Raw genomic sequence first — 15967 nt, 5'->3', positions numbered from 1 at the left:
GTTTCTTTTTTTTTTCTTTTAAGATTTCCACTGATTTAAGAAAGTTCAGTAATTACCGAAAGTTTTCTTAATTTCTTTTAATTTAAGTAAGTACTTAAGCTTCTTTAAATGTAATTTCATTTTCGTTTTGCAACGAATCGAAGAAGAAGAAGAAGAAGAAGAAGAAGGATCGAGAGAAGTGTCTGAATCTTTGGTGGACTTGGCAACGAGGATAATGAAGAGCAGATGTTCCAAAAGAAAAATCCTTGAAACGAAAGGTTAGTCCTTTCCTTTCTTTAAATCTTTCTTTCTTTCTTTTACTTAACAATGGTACTTTTAAGAGAGGAAACGGTATTTTGCTAATTCCTTTTTAATCATCGATCAATGTAAGAAGAAGGTTTGCTGGAAAATGTACAAAAGGAAATTCATTGTTAAAATATAATATTGATAAGTAAACAAACGTCTCACATCAAATTAACAAATACATTTTTTTTTATTGGTCATTATAATATTTACAACACACTTATTACATTATTTCTACATAATACTATTATCTTACGATTGTCTCTTTCATAAAATGATAAATTTGTAATAAGAAAAAATAGTATGACGTATACTACAGTCTTTCTTATTGACCACAATTTCTTCCCCAAGGACTGCAAAGCTGGATACATCGAAGAACCAGAAAAAGGATTTTCCATCACGACTGAAAGCTTTTATTCCACTTGGACAAATAGAACATGGCGCAGAGTTCGACAGGCTGATCTCATCGCCGAAATGACTGCTTGTTCCACACCCCGCCCGACAATATCAGCCTGCTAACCCTATCCTTTTTCTTTTATAAAGAGAATATTCTTTTCCTTATCGATCAAGTTACTAGTCAGCAGCTTTCTATATTATTCACGTCATTTCTTAATTAGATTATCCACGTTTTATCACTATTTATACGATAATTATTCTTCTATGTTTTTTCCTCCATTTTCTTTTTTATCTTCTTTTTCTTTTTTTCCACTTTTTTTTTGCAGTTAATTAACATATCGGATAATCGATGATATCGTAGTTTAACACGTTGACACTGACTTGTGTAGTAGCATTCGATAATTCTCGCATGCGAGCTTCTTCAATAATCGTATTGAATGATAATATCTTCGAATGAAATAAATTTAGTAGTCTATGATAAAATAGTCATTTCAATAGTTGAAGAACAATTAATATTAACGTTGAAAAGTTAACAAGTTTGAAGTATTAATTATGAAAATAAAGTTTGACAAATAAAGTGAAGTAAATTAAATATTGAAAAGTAACAAGCGATACAATCGATAAAAGAAAAAAGAAAAAACAAACCCATTTGTATTGGCACTTTTCGATTAAGCGTAAAATATGAAAGAAACCGCAACGAAGTGAAACCAACAAAAATACAAAAAATAAAAGTAACAAGTATTCCCATTTAAAACGTTCTATTATAGAAGATTTACGAACAAATCGAAGATCGAAGACCTAAGATTTGAACTTTATCGAACCAGTTACGAAATCCGTTGGTTCAAATTCTCCTGTCGGATATAAGAAAGGATTACGTTCACCCGCATCTGGTTATCAAAAAGATTTCGATAGCTTCTTGAGATTCATTCTTTCATCTAGACTAGTAATATGAAATGATACTCATCTCATATTTATTTATTTATTTATTTTTTTTTTTTTTCAACGACGAGTATAACAAAACTTTTTTGATCTTTATACGTGGGTCAATATTTTCTAAACATTTTTTTTTTTTTTTTTATATTCATAGTACATAGGTATACAGGATAAAATTTGATACTAGCATCGGTATTATCATACATTATGTATCTATATCCATGGTCATATTATACAGGGTTAGAAAAAGCCAGCGAGTAGTTTACTTGAACCCTCGTACGAGAGGATAGAGAAAGGAAACCCTTTTTTTTTCCCCCCTTTTTTTTTGTTCCTTTTTTTTTCTTTTTTTTTATCGTAATAAATGTTGGTGACAAAATTTCTAGGGCGGTTACCACGAGGGAACATTTCAAATGAAACGATTGTTTGCTGAGTTAGGAGTGGACGCGTTCGTTTTCCCTTCCGCAAGCACCTATCTTTCCGCCATAAAACGGTGAAAGAGAGAGAGAGAGAGAGAGAGAGAGAGAGAGAGAGAAAGAGAGATAGAGAAAGAGAGAGAGAAAAAAGGAATGAGAGAAGTAAAAAAAAATAAAAATGGAGATAGAGAGAGGAGTCCGAGGAAAATAGAAGGTAGACGCGATTCCTGTGAAAGAAGACAAACGTTGATCTAGATTTCGTGCTAGGATCGAATCCACGCTATGTTTGCAATTGATTGCACCATGCTTGGATTTATTTGACAGTTAAACAAAAATATTGCTTCCCACTCTTTCCTATATTCCTCTCTCTCTCTCTCCAATATGAACGTATTTTTCATTAAATTTTTAGATTGAAACAAAAATAAGAAGGAAGGAGATAAATGGGGGTTTAGGAGAAGAGTAGGGGACAAAAATTGCGTATAAAAAAATTCGAAAATTGTCGTTTTACCATGAAGAAGTGGAATAAACAGGAAAATCCTTCGAATTGTCGTCCTTCCAATCCCTTCTACCCCTCTATTTCTCTTGGACAACTATCCTTCTTCTCGGTTATGAGAATTCTTCGTCGAGTTCCTCAACGTGAACAGGATCTCTCTTAACGATAATCCTTATCGGGAATATGGGAATATTCGATTTTATCGCATAGTTACCTCGTAAAGTCTTCATCGTTCAAATCGACATCTTCTTTCTTCAGGTTTTTTTTTTTTTTTTTTTTTAGTGTTTTTTAGTATTAAATCGTTCGCAATCATTCGATATGTTCGCTTGAAAATTGTTCAATGAAAATTTCGTTATATATTTTGATCTTGTTGTCTGCTTTCTTCTTTTTTATTATCCTAAGAAGAGTTCAAATAAATATTTGTAAGTCCGACTAGTTAATATCTAAATACTTAGGTATTATCTAGCTGGTCCTAAGTCCAGATAAAGGAGGAGGGTTCGAGGGAATTGGTTAGCAATCTACCCTCGGTAAAAATAAAAAATAACAGCTCCCAGAGCTAACTTTACAGTCTCTCTTTAGCTGTGCTTATTATTTTATTATTTTACAGTTGGTACGTGAAGTCAAGGGAATAGAGAGAATTACAAATTTGTAATATCGACTATCGAAATATCAGGTATCGAGAATATGTCGTTCGATCTGTAGCCTTCGTTTGCCTTTGTCGCACCTCGGAGATTACATTATTTGTAGGAAAATCTCGTTAATGTAATCCTTGTGTATGTTCGTTTCGTCTCTACGCTACATGGGGAGTCGATCGTTCGCGTTAACGACCCTGGTTAGAGATTACGGTTACCGTATTATCGCGTCGTTCTAATAAATTATTTGCGATAACGTTGTTTAACACTCGAGAAAGTACCCTTTTCTTGCGTCGTTGGCCTTTGTAAATGCAAAACTACCGAAATCGTCGCGTCGCGTCGCGTTTAATGTTTCTCATTTCAGATTTGTATAATTAAAAATGTCGCGTATTAAGTTAGTTTCATTGTCATGCAAGTAAAACACCAGATTCTATTTCTTTTTTAAACAAACTTCATTCTTTACTTCGTACATAGTTAAACAAAAAGTATGTTTCCTTTTTACATGAACAAAGTTTCTCTCTTTCCTTCTTTTTCTTTCTTTCATAAGTGTAACCAGATATGAACTTTGACAATCGGTTGCCAGGATTGGGACGACGGGGTACGATAAAAAGAGGCTTCGACATTTGCATCGAAAGTATCAACTTCGATTGTTAGATTCTAGGTTAAAAAGCGAATAATTTATGGCACGTTCGATTTATCGCTTATAGATACGACGTTCTTCTTCTGAATAAATTAAAAGGTGCTTTCGTATGCGATAGATAGATACCCCATCCACCACCTTGGCGGCTTGATAAAAAAGAAAATGCCGAGTTAGCTTCTTTCCCGTAAATTCTTCCGCTATTTTGTCGTCCGATCAATTTTTATTTGAAGACTTGAAAGAACGTGGTTATTGTTCTATCATCGATTATCGAACGTGAAATTACTATGGCGAAGTAGCGTTAAAAAGAAAAGAGCAAAAAGAAAAAAAAAAGAAAAAGAGAGAGAGAGAGAGAGAAAGGAAGAACAAATTAGGTGAGAAAGAAAAAGAAAGCTTTCAGTGTGCGAAGAGAATATTACTTGAAATATTCTATATTACGGAATCGGTAATAACCACAAAAGAGGAGTCACTTGGAATAATTTTCTTCCCGATTTTAATGGAAACTCTTGGTGGTATCTCGTTGGTAAAGAGAAAGATAAGAGTTCTTTTTTTATTAATTGTTTCGCGTTTCTTACATTTATGAGATTTTACGAGCTTCGGCGTTTTAACTTCTTGACTTTATTTTTTTCTTTCTTTTTTTTTCTTTTTCTTTTTCTTTCATTTTGTTTTTATCGACATCGATAAAATTCTTCCGTATGAATCACATTTGAACGAAATTAAGACAAATCTAATATTCCCCTGTTCCCTCTTTATCGTTTCTTTTTCTTTCTTTCTTTTTTTGGGACATCCAAATTATCGACGATCAACGTATGCATTTATATTTCTATCGAAGTAATTCAATTACTTGCTTATTTTATTATTAATTTTATTATTCATATCTCTTTGTTTAATGTTCAAATATTACGTTAACAACGAAGAACCAATTTGTTGTTAGAAATAATCGTTTTAATTAGTTTGAATTGTTTTGCATTTGATAATTGCATCGATTAAGGTGAAATAACTTTAGAGAGAATGGATCACAATTACGTTGAGAGAGAGAGAGAGAAAGAGGAACAAGAAGAAAGTCGTCTTATTAACGCGGTCGAAATACCACGTGGCTGAGGTTGACAATGAGTAACCGTATCTTTTTAGTGCTTCTTCTAAGCATATTAAAATTCTTCGTACCACTACTCTCGTAGTTATAAATCCTCAATGCTGTTACCTCGATGGAGGGTTCATTTCCGCTCACGGCATGCCGCCGAGAACTTTATTAAGCATGGATTTTACGAGCGGATAGTCAAGCTCGCGTGCCGCTTATATATGACAAAATTGCCACTACGACGCCGGCATTATAATAATCCAACCCCCCCCCCCAGCCACCCCCTGACTTGTTGGAAACTTTCAAGAAAAAGAAAAGAACAGAAAAATCTCTCTCTTTTTTTATTTTTTTGTTTTATTTTCTTCCAGTTATTTTCTACGCTTGGTGGCGTGTAGAACTCAACGTCGTTGGAATTTTCACATTTTTTCGAATAATAATTCTGATTATTCTTTAAAAAGTACGAATATACATAATTTCTTTTTTTTTTTGTTCGTTTCTTTAAAGAATTCTTTAGCATATTTATTGGAAAGACGTCAGGACGAATAAGTGAAAAATGCCATGAAGAAACTTTGAAAATATTCATGAAGTTTTATGAGGAAATGCGTTTTTTCGCAAGACACACAGAGAAAAGATACCGAAGAAGGCAGGAAAGAAAGACACGACATCACGCGTGACAGAATTATAATGCTCCCTTAAAACTTTTACAAACGGCTTTTCTTCTATCTTTGCCTTTAGGTTATTTCAGAAAATACAATGTTTGCGATATCTTTGCTTTTTCTTAAACTCTAACTCTCGTTTCAGTTTTTGAAGTTAACTTGATTTTGTTACATTTATTCATTCAATATCGATAATAAGAAATGAAATACAAACAACTTGTTCTCATTCGATCAACGATATTCATAGTCCGTCATGATGAGGATTGAATTAGGTGAAAATGAAAAGATAGTTCTCGTGATAATTTAATGTAGATAAAGCTTTCGATGTTTACTCGAGCATATGACTTGCACGAGTTCATTTATTTGCATCAAAGTAGTCATCGCCAAGGGAACCGATAATTTAATGAAGCCGAACGTTTATTAGAAACTTTGACATATCTGACCTTTGTTAAAAGTTAATTAGTTGCTCGTGGTTTTTGGTTGAGACACAATAACGACATTGTACATAATGGAAAAGTTTCCTTTATTACATTTTCATTTTGGTATTTTGTCATAGGTATCGTCGTAATAATTAATGTTAAAGGAGAAATTTCGGTTTTCGTTCAGCTTTGTTGTTGTTGTTGTTGTGTCAACAATAGATATGTACGCTCTAGTGCTTAGTGTCAGTTTGACGTGAACTATCGAGGAAGAAAGATGTATGTACTGTTTGAACTTCTGTTTTGTTGACTCGTATAGTATTCGTTTACTTTTTCATTTTAAATGCATAGATACCTTGTGATATTTCTAGCATACTCTCCATTTTATAAGTACTTGCGAGAAAAGAAATAAATTATTTCTATGAATTAATTGTGATTATAATATCGAATATTTTTTGTATGCTTTGGTAAAGTTAAAACGTCTATTAGACACTGTTAAACGATCTGTTTATGATGAAAATTGTTTGACAATGTGTTATGTACTGACCAATTGCATTTGCTTACGCACGATTGAAACAATGGTAGATACATAGCTAAAGGATATCAATGCAAACATTTAGCAAATAGAACATTTCCTGTCTCGTACACACACACCGAAGGGTGTAAATCCCGACCATACAAATTACACATGGTGTAGTATAGTATGAATAATGCTGATAATGGCAGCACTTTATCCCTTAAACTTCATAACTCAGACGATTCTCATAATAAATAAATCAGCAAGCAGTATTTTGGTAAACTTACTCAATTTTAATTTAATTATTATTTATTATTTGAGAAAATAAAATGATCTAAGGTTTATTATGATTATTTATTTTCACGAAGAAGTTTTTATAGCTTTAATCTGTGTAAAATAAAGTTTAGTTAAAGATATTGTTTTCGTTTAGTTTGCAAGTATTTTTCCGAGATTTTAATTTATTAGAAATAGTTTTTCTTAGAGGTTCAGTTTTGAGGGTATAATATAAATTTAGCTTGAGAGAAGGGTATTATTCACTGGAAGCATGTCAAACTCATTTACCATAAATTTTCAACCAAGAAGAAATTCATAATAGAGAGGAAAGTAATGTTATTATTATTTAATATTGCAATAAAATGTTAAAATATAACGAAGACATATAAAAATAAACAATTTGGATTAAATTATAAAAATACACGCGAGATAGGAAAGATTATATTGATTATTAAATTTATTGTGCCACAAGCAATTGTATTGGCAAGAACGAGTTTTTGTTATACCTGAAATACATCATGAACAAATTTAATTCTCATTATTAAATACGAGAAATGTGTATTGAACTTAATAAATGCTTTTATAAATACGTCAGAGAGGATTGCCTTTCATTCACGAAAATCATATTTATTTCACAAGGATTTAATTACAATTAATTTATTTAATTCTAACTTAACATTAGATCCAGCACAATCAATTAAGGTTATAAAATAAAATAAAATAAAATAAAAAGAAAATTTGTGATCAACGCTTTAGCAATTATCAAAATCTCTAGCTCGTAATTCATGAAGCGTTCTTCTATCAGCGTAGGTCTGGTTGGTTCAAAAATAATTGTAGTTTTTATAATCTTATATTCGACGGTGCTTTTCCAACTACCTATTATCCAGTTATGCTCATATTATATACCACTGTAAATGGTAAAATCCTCTCTCTAACAAATACGATTTATGCTGTTATTTTCATTGTTTAATACTATAGAATTTACGATCCTAAATTAGTCATCTAAAAAATGAAATCTTTGCAAATTGAAATTGATAAAACAAGTAGCAAATATTAATCAGAATTTAAACCGTGCATTTGATCAATAAATATCATTATCCCATGTATAATTTATACGTATATAATTTTGGAAAATAATAATTTAAAAAGATAATTAATGAAAGATTAAACTTACCGATTCTGATGACAGGTGGTAACGACATGGCAGTGGTGACTAGGATGACGATTACTGCGAACAACAGTGCCATCATGTCCGAACGTAAGCTCGCATTCGCAGCTGCACGGTTACAGCATCGTTCTTGCTCGACACACGTTCGTAGAATATGAGAGTAAAAAGAAAAAAAAATTCAACAGATCATACGAACGTATGCACGCGATACAACACGGTCTATGTTAACACTTTCACAGTAAATTACACGTAGCTAACGAAGATCCATCGAATTACGCTTATATTCTTCCGGACCTCGTGGTCTTCCATCTTGCATCAAGTCTGCAATCAAAAAATACAAATAATTTTCTATCTTTATCCGAACTCTTCTTTTCTAAATGTTCGAAATAAAATCATCTAAATAATTGCACCTAATTTTGATTTGACATAGATATGAATACTAAGTTTTTAATAATATTTTGAAATATCGATAACACGTGTTGCATCAAATAAAAAATATAATTGTTTAAGTTGAAAATTGATGGTATAAAAGTCCAAATAAATTATTTTTATGTTCGATATATTATTTACGACGTACGTTAGTTGCAATTTTCTGTTTTCGTTAGTTTTCAAAATAAATTTACGTACAAGCGACGTACGATTAGTTTACGAAATTACACCGTGTGATCGATTCTTTTTTCAAGCTAGAACGAATTCAATTCGTCGTCAGTCTACTTGTATCTTTCGTAGGATACGCGTCTACGTAATTTAATCGAAAACGTGCCGTAGTTACGTTAGGTCTTATTAAAGAAACATCAATGAAATAAATTCGTATTTTTCTTTTTCCCTTCTTTTTTTTTTGTTTTCTTTCATTAAATTCAATATATTTGTATGAGCAATTATATCGATCAATTAAATTAAAAGCAATTTGTTGATAAATCCTGGCAAACATATAGTCAGTTTCTAAATGACAAATTTGTTGTTTGATCATCGTGAAAAAGATAAAATTAATGAAGGAATCTTTTAGTGAATTTGTTTCGATAAGGGCAAATATACGTTGCATCGTCGTATTTAAGTTAAAGTTTCGAAAGAGTAGGGGACAGACGAGCAAAGTACGTAATCTCGTTACAGAGACGGTATGATGGTAGAGTATCTAATCGAGAGACCTACTTTTTGTAGACAGGGAAACGTACAGCAGCACGCAAAGTGCAATTGAACTTATCGATTTCTTCCTTTGAGCAGATACTATATCATATATATATATATATAAATGAAATGAACAAATTTATTTATCAAATACAATAATACAAATTTTCAAATTTATATTACTAAATATTTTAATGCATTTATATCGGTTAAGCAATATGTGTGAGATGGTAGGAATATTAAGCATGTATTCTATGTAAAAGAAGTACACTGTTATCCACCTGATAGGAGTAAGTATATATACTGCGATATCTCTAGGGTGAAATCACGCAAACTATCAAACTCATTCCCAAAGGCGCGTTTTCCGTTAAAGCAAAAAGAGAAAATTCAGTGTGCTTTCTGTACTACTACCTTTATCTAAGAGGAATGTCAAAGGATCGCTTTGTTATTTATAAAGGGAGTATCATTCGAAAAGCGTTTTCGACCTTCGAGACGATCCCGACTATAAGATAAGAACACTCCTTCTCCTTAACTTGATATCTTCTTCGTATAGTCAGAGAATCAGTATCTCTCGTGTGTTAGATATCGATGATATAAAAGAAACGTGAAGGAAAAGTAAGTAGGTACTATCATTTTCAAAGTAGAACATATCGATAAGAAAAAAAGAACATTGATAATAATATTAATATTAAATCTTTTATTAATAAATCGGATATAATGATATATTAAAAATAAATATTTCAATACTTTTATATAAATAAATATTATCTATATATATAATAATTATATTATTTATTATATTATAAATAATTTCCATATTTATTTCGTAAATATTTTATTTTATTTTTTTTTTAATTTTTTTAGATACCAATTAGAAGTATCAAAAAGCCGTGTGTCGCATCCTTAAAGCATCGAGCATCGAACATCGAGCATCGAATAGAAGCAGCAGCAGCAGAATCTAGTGTCGACGACATACGGCTCTACTGTTAGAGTTAACCCGTAGAGCGTAAATTGTAAAGGGATTCGTGTTAACCCAATTTAGCAAGAGGCAAGTTTGCCTCTCGCCAAGCTAGGTTTGTTTGCCCTTCCTCCACGCGTCGTGGCCTTAAACGCATGACCGCGCACGCGCTCAAAACCCTTTCGATCGAATACTGACCGTGTGATCCAAGTTGACAAGTTCGTTGGATTTGAACTTGTTCATTTAATTCTTCTTCAAGACATTTTTTTTTTTTACTCATTGTGTAGATAATATTGATTATTTGACATATATATATTATCTTTAATTATTATCGTCTCGTCGTTTGAAATATCGTGCCAGACAGGACAAACTAACGAAAACAAAAAGAACAATCTAGGGGGTTGGAGACAAAAAACAATCTTACGGTAAGATATATATATATATATAAGGAAGATATTAGTAAAACTGAGATAGTAGTTGGAACTGGATAGGAAACGGTAGCAATTCCGGATGTAAGATATTCAAAGAGAACTCACGAGTCTCTCGAGGCGGAACAGCTGCTAACGAAGCTTATCGTGCGCGGGAATAGAAACGGGGCCGAGGTGAGGCTTTTAAAGCTCCGAGTCCGTACCTTTCGAGAACGAGGGGTGCTTTTCGTCTCGGGGGATACAAGAGGAATTTCAGAAAGAGAAAGAGTGTGAGAGAGAAAGCAACAACTTCACTTTACTTTACCGACGATAAAAAGTGAACAGCGTTGTCCCTTTACCGGCTTTACGATCACAAGTGGAATTAACCGACTGCAACTGCCAACGTCTTAGATTGTAAATGAAAGTAGGCCGATTCTGATTGTCAGTGAAATAACGATTTAAACTTTTTCATCTTTCCAAAAATTCAATTGTCCAATTTATCTTTTATTACGAATTTAAGGATAGATCATCTCAAGCTGTTGTTAATCGTTTATTAAGTGTACGATATGTTTACATGCGTGTAACATGCAATGCGTACGAATACGTATCTGTACAAATATGTATTTACATATTTCATAAAATGATATATTTTTGGTCGGTAGAGGATAAATCGTCCAACACGCAAAAGGGAAATGTATAAAGCACGAAGGGTATGCTCGACAAAGTAAAGGAAAAGTTCATGTTGTTTCGCTCGTTTATCTAACGTGTAAGAAAAGAGAGGAATGTAATTTGAAAGTTAGAAAAATGTTCACCCTTATTCCGGAAGGTGTAAAACCGTATGTTATTTATCGCGTTTCTTTTTTTTATTTTTTCAAGTGTTATATTTTTTATTTTTCTCTTACTTTTTTGTCACTTTTCTTTACATTCATATTGTAACTGTTCTCAACGTAGTTATTTAACAGGTAGTAAAATGTTTTCTTTATTAAAATCTTTCTTTCCCCCTTTGTCCTTTGTTAAAATAGTAAAATGTCGTCCTCAAGTTCTTTTTAACGATCGTACTCGGCACCATGACTGAATATTTTTGAAAAAGGTTTTTTGCTTTTAAGGGGAAAAAGCAAAACTCGCCGAGACAGAGAATGTGTGTAACAGAGAGAGAGAGAGAGAGAGAAAAGAAAGACCGTGTACTACCTTTAATGTTTTTTTTTTTTACTTTTACATATTTGTTTTCTTTTCCAATCATTTTTTACAAAAATATCATTCCGAACTTACCAAAGAAAATTGTCGCTTTTTCTCTTCTCGAAGTATATTTTATATTTGTTGATAAACGTAGAATGAAAAATTTTTCTTTACTTTTATTTCTTCGTTTTTTTTTTTAGTTTTTATTTTTTTTTTATTTATCACATTCAGCTACAATAAAAAGGAGGAATAATTTTTAACTGAATACGATCTCTGGTAATTCATTAAATGCAGCATTGGCAGCTTTCTTGTGAATAACAGTGAAGTATTTTAAATATAGTTCCTGTTGTTTTGTTTTGCAAATGAACAGAATCGAATTTACGATGAATAGGTGGGTGACTACGGTCGAATGTTATAGTACAGTACTCATCGCAGTGGTATATAATGGAGTGGATATAATGCACGACGAGAGAGAGAGAGAGAGAGAGAGAAGAAAGAGAGAGCAGAAATAAAGAAATGTTTTAGCATAATTAGAAACAGTATTCTTCAGAAAAACAAAAAAGAAAAATTTCAAACTTCTTTCACAAAATATTTAACATTAGGTTTTATTGTAATTTCACGTAATTAACAGCCCATTTTGTTTTTTGTTCATTTAAAATCAGTTACTTCGCGTCGTGTTTCTAAATTAAAAGGGGTGCACCTTAGCAATAATTAAGATCTACAACATTAAAGGTAGAAAAATAACAACAACAAAAATATTGTAATATATATTTACGTTAGAATAAAAAATAGTTTTGTAAAAAACGTTTCACAAAAATCGAATACTCTCGTTATAGTTCGAAAGTAAATTCATATTCGCTTTAATTGTCTCGATAGGGTGGTAAACGTTTGAAATGTTGAATGTATATTTCGAATGAAAAATGTTTGCAATTGCAATTCTCATCATAGCGCGAAACGTGACTCGTCATCGAATAACTAATGATAGGAAAACGTTGTACCTTTTCCTTTTTTTTTTTTCTTTTTCTTCTTCTTCTTCCCGGACCTTACCCAACGATTGTCGTCTCGTCTCGAATCTCGGTGAGATCGAGGAAGACAAAACGAGAAATGAACAATGGAAATGGAACAATTTTTATCTTGATTCCAGTTCCTCGTAATCATTCGAGAATGACTCGAGACGTGCATGGTTTTTTTTATTACACACACACACACATATATATATGTAACTGGTAACATCAAATGGAATTTAATGAACTTAATTAAAAAATTACTATCAGGAATTCTAAGCAATATAACAAATAAATAATAATACAGATAATGCGAAGAGATTAGAAAGTAGCAAATGAATAGAGTTAGCATAATACCAATATGATAAATGAACATAGAGTAATGAAAGTGATTGAGGTATGTGTACATGCATTATATATGTATATACACAATACACCTATTGTGTATCTGTGTATGTGGAGAGAGTGAGAGACTGCGGTTCCGTGTTCATTAATTGCCGTTCAATTATAGGCTGATTGATTGAATTATGCGTAACCCAAAATGTAATGTCTAAAGGTATTTTGTGATTCTTTACTATAGTAATTTACTGTTACAATCTTTTTAATCGATTGTACCAAAAACAAAAAAAAATCCTTAAATCTGTTATTTTTGAACAATGTGACATTATTTATCGATCTACCTTGTGCGATTTCTTTCAGCGAACGTCTCATTTTCATCACGTCTAAAAAGGAACTCTTTGATTATGGTCACTTTATACGTTGTCCAGAAGTATATATTTGTTTTTTTTTTTTTTTAACAAGTGTCTATTTAAATTGAAAATATTATAAATCACAAAAATGATAAACAACGTATAATAACAAATCGTTCGTTAGTACGTTTGATCAATTTTATTAAAAACACTCACTCTTTCGTACGAAGTTGTTTAGTTCTAAACACTTTTTCAACAACTTGTCCTCTTCTTAACATAATTATCATCGAGCATTTGAAAAATTGACACAAATTTTTGTTTCAAAATCACTAGGCCTAGTCGTCATTCACATAGCGCATTCAAAGACGATCGATCGTCTGTGGTCCGCATTATATATAGAGAAAACACTTCGACGAACGAAAGATTAAAGTTGGATAAAAAGGAAACTTAATTTCACTCTGCAAGTTTTTTCATATAATAATTATTAATTTAAAATTAAATGTGAAGAATGAAGAGAAAATATATATGTATTATATAAGAAAAAGAAAGAAAAAAGAAATGAAGAAAAATAAAGAAGGAAAAAGTATTTAAAAAAAAAAAAAAAAAAAGAGAGAAAAAATAGAACCCCGTGAAAATTGCGGTATAATCTTTCAACGCGTTTTAATCTTGACGGTTTCAGATAAAATTATATTGAAATAATCTCTCCACTAAGAGTTTCACCAATTTTCACTGGAGAATAACGTTTCCTCGTTCGTATATTTCCCAGAAAGCTCGCATAGAGAACATTGTTATCGTAATCCGTATCACTTGCTCGTATTGCATATATTCATACACGTATTGTCCATTCTAACACTATATATTTATAGACCTTTGTATATTTGATCGAATACGTAAATATAAATAATTAATATTAAGAGAAAATTATTGCTAGTTTTCACTGAATACTTCGATCAAGTTTAAAAATAATTTAATGATATTTTTTATTCAAAAATTTGGGATAAGGAAGTAATGTCCTAGTTGATGGATTCATAATTTATAATAATAATAATAAAATAAAAAAGTAAAAACCGTAACCAAACGAAATGAAATAATTATAAATTTCTATTAATTGATTTGATTAATCTAAAATAAATCCAAATCTAAATGTTAATGTAAATGGGATGATTTGAAGTAAACAATTGACTTTGAATATTGGATAAGATAAGAAATAGGGGATTAAATTATTTGAAGGTTTCAAAGGGATATTTTAATAGGGCACACATTATATCTATCTATCGAAGGTTATGACACGCGAGTAAGAGAACCTTGGAGTTTTTGGTACGCGCGGTCCGTTGATCGCGAAAGACGCGCGGGCACTGACTCCGGCAGGACTTGCCGCCACCCCCGGACGAGTGCGCGGACCGAACGGTGGAGGGTGGCTGCCTGGCTTACAACGGGGTTCGTCCACGGGGGATGACTGTTGAGCTCAACTCATAGAGAGGAAGAGAGAGAGAGAGAGGGAAAGAGAACGACTACGACTACGACGGCGACGACGACGACGACGACGATGACGACGACGACGACGACGACGACGACGACAACGGCGACGACTACGACGACGCCTAAGGCCGATAGCAAACGAGTAAGAGAGAGATGAACGACGAATAGAGGGGTTGAAACCCAAAAGGAACGAGAGTAGTGGATAGATGCCTGAGGGTGGGAAGCAAGCCACACGCAACTTGCGCGCCCTCTCCGTATCATTTCTATCTCTCTCTCTCTCTCTCTTTCTCTATCTAACTATCTATGTATGTATCTATCTATCTATCTATGTATGTATCTATCTATCTATCTATCTATCTATCTATCTATCTATCTATCTATCTATCTATCTATCTATCTATCTATCTACCTCTTCATCCCTCTTTCTCTCTCTTTCTCTTTCTCGTCTTTTAAAGAAGGACCAAAGTCAAGATCTCTGCGAGTTGGTCGACTCGAACGACCCTGACCATCGCACCAAATCGAGTACTTCGTTAAATGTTTTATCACAAATTTTTTTCTCTCTCACTCTTTTCTGTTCTTTCATTCCTCATCCTTACTACCCTTAGGTTTTTTTTTTTTTTATTTAAAAAGACTTCAAAAACTTTAGTTAAGTAGCAGTAGGAAGTAAAGTAAAGTGCAATACGATTGATACTACATTAAACTTTTATTATAAATTCTTTTAGATTAATGTTTCGAATCAACGTAAAAGTAGAATATAATTCGCATTGGAAAATATAGTAGGAGGCGACGAAATTAAGTGAAACGTTAAGGGTTGTTCAGCGAACAACTCGAGGGTACGAGCCGTAACCACGAAGCCAGGCAAGAGTGAGATGGAGAGGGGTGGAAAAGAAAGAGACGGAAAGAGAAACTAGAGGGGCGTAGAAAGCGAGGCAACGATGAAGAGGGTTTATACGAGTGGTTTAGTCAGACAAAGAGAACAAATATATAGAATAAAAGAGTAAGAGAAAGAGAAAGAGAAAGAGATAGAGAGAGAAGGATAGTACGCGCGCACGCCTAAGTCGTCGCCTCCTTCCGACACCCCTGGAGAACCGAAGATACCATACCGAGAACCAAAGTCGTTTTATCTGGGTTAGTGAACGTCGACCCTGACCACCTCCTACGTAAAGAGGATTGAAATAAACTCACATTTATCAAGCGTTCCATTCTTACGTAAGCGTATCTACTTTTCACTGCTA

General features: G+C 32.6%; 1 protein-coding gene across 11 annotated transcripts in view; it reads right to left on the bottom strand.

The window, feature by feature from the left end:
* Positions 1-14708, bottom strand: part of LOC107074463 (glutamate receptor ionotropic, kainate 2) — an 84763-nt gene extending 70055 nt beyond the window's left edge. For 4 of the 11 annotated variants that reach the window (XM_015335922.2, XM_015335929.2, XM_015335930.2 and 1 more), the window contains exons 1-3: positions 14558-14708; positions 13245-13711; positions 7901-8215 (exon numbers count right to left, since the gene is read on the bottom strand). In XM_015335922.2, coding sequence (XP_015191408.1) covers positions 7901-7976 — 76 coding nt within the window. In that variant the 5' untranslated portion in view covers positions 7977-8215; positions 13245-13711; positions 14558-14708. Of the gene's footprint in view, positions 1-7900; positions 8216-11653; positions 11672-13244; positions 13712-13973; positions 14122-14513 lie in introns of those variants that run through there. The other 7 variants (XM_015335928.2, XM_015335931.2, XM_015335923.2 and 4 more) reach the window with 6 other exon arrangements.
* Positions 14709-15967: the final 1259 nt, after the last annotated feature.

The sequence above is a fragment of the Polistes dominula genome, unplaced genomic scaffold (genome assembly GCF_049000335.1).
Source record: "Polistes dominula isolate Pdom_NZ unplaced genomic scaffold, Pdom_raw_medaka contig_79, whole genome shotgun sequence".
Classification (NCBI taxonomy): domain Eukaryota; kingdom Metazoa; phylum Arthropoda; class Insecta; order Hymenoptera; family Vespidae; genus Polistes; species Polistes dominula.
This window is presented reverse-complemented; position numbering and strand designations above follow the sequence as displayed.